This window comes from Cynara cardunculus, assembly GCF_001531365.2.
Source record: "Cynara cardunculus var. scolymus isolate 2C chromosome LG 16, CcrdV1, whole genome shotgun sequence".
NCBI classification, from domain to species: Eukaryota; Viridiplantae; Streptophyta; class Magnoliopsida; order Asterales; family Asteraceae; genus Cynara; species Cynara cardunculus.
Window position 1 is genome coordinate 19,809,565 of NC_037543.1, and position 1,237 is coordinate 19,810,801.

At 33.2% G+C, this 1,237-nt stretch overlaps 1 protein-coding gene across 4 annotated transcripts in view; it reads left to right on the forward strand.

The window, feature by feature from the left end:
* The window catches only part of LOC112529775 (vacuolar cation/proton exchanger 4-like), a 4,183-nt gene extending 3,231 nt beyond the window's left edge, over nt 1-952 (forward strand). For 3 of the 4 annotated variants that reach the window (XM_025141174.1, XM_025141173.1, XM_025141175.1), the window contains exon 5: nt 608-952. In XM_025141174.1, coding sequence (XP_024996942.1) covers nt 608-879 — 272 coding nt within the window. In that variant the 3' untranslated portion in view covers nt 880-952. The remainder of the gene's footprint in view (nt 1-607) is intronic. The other variant, XM_025141176.1, reaches the window with a different exon arrangement.
* Nucleotides 953-1,237: the final 285 nt, after the last annotated feature.

The window sequence follows — 1,237 nt, forward strand, 5'->3', positions numbered from 1 at the left end:
CCCCCCCCCCCCCCCCAAAATCAAAACACTTGCTCTCCTTCTGTAGCAACAGTGAGCAACCCATTATCATGAGTTCACTACAACAATCATGGTAGCTGAGGAATCTCTTGCTATCAATAATTCAATATCATCAATCCTTATGAACAATGAACAAACAAACAAATCCACACTAAAACCYTGCCAAGAGATCAATTATATGTGTTGATATATTCAAAACTTTTCAAACAAGAGAATCTAGGTTCCATCCACAGCAGTCGATTATGTTTTTGCAGAACTATAAATTTAAAAAAAATGACAAAAAACATCATAATTTAGATGGAAGTCTAAACAKGCAACATGCCAACATGTATGTTTCTTAAAGAGTCTTGATTGTTTATTGAATTTAGATGACATAGTATCTACGACTTTCTTGACAGTATTTTTTGTCTTTCTTGCGGTCTGAATTATTCAATGCCCTTGGCAAGACAAGATGTACTTATGACAAGAAGGATTTGCAATATACTAGATGTGGTAGAACAGATTTGATRAAGTTATACAATGAATGTTGTAACTTAACTTTCGTAGGTKGCCCGTGACCTTACTGTAATATCTTGTGTGTTTGTTGCAGCAAAAAGAATACTACCATCGGCAATCGGAGAGCATCCAAGCAACTTAAATGTTGGGGTATGGAAGTATGTTATTTGTTTATTACGGCTACCAATCGACATCGATAAATTTGGTTTTTTTTTTTCACTTGTTTTGTTTCAAATGACAACTCTTGGCCATAACAACRGGAGGTTTCCATTTTTGTTATGTGAAATAGTGTACGAGTATGGAAATGATAAATTTTGCTACATTAACTTTTGGTTGTATTTTTGCAAAAGCAAATATTTTGGTTAATCCWTCAGATAATGTTGAAATGTGTGTATACATGTAAAGATGATRAGATCATGACTCAAATGTTTATGGTAGAATTGATTTGTAATAGAGATTATCTTGGCAATTTATCAAGATCAAGGGTTATGATTTTCAAGTTAACAATGATATAGAATATTTAGTTTCTGGTCTATCAAGGAACTAAGCTAAAGATGCAAAAGAAAAAACCTGTTGCAGAGATGAAGGCTTCAATATCATCATATTGTCTCTTGATCAGCTCTTTCACCTATTTCATTTTTATTCTACCTGTCACTTGCTCACTTAGGTGATAGTTCCAAAAAAAAATCTTCCAAAACCTGTTTAATAAAATGTTATTTGCAAG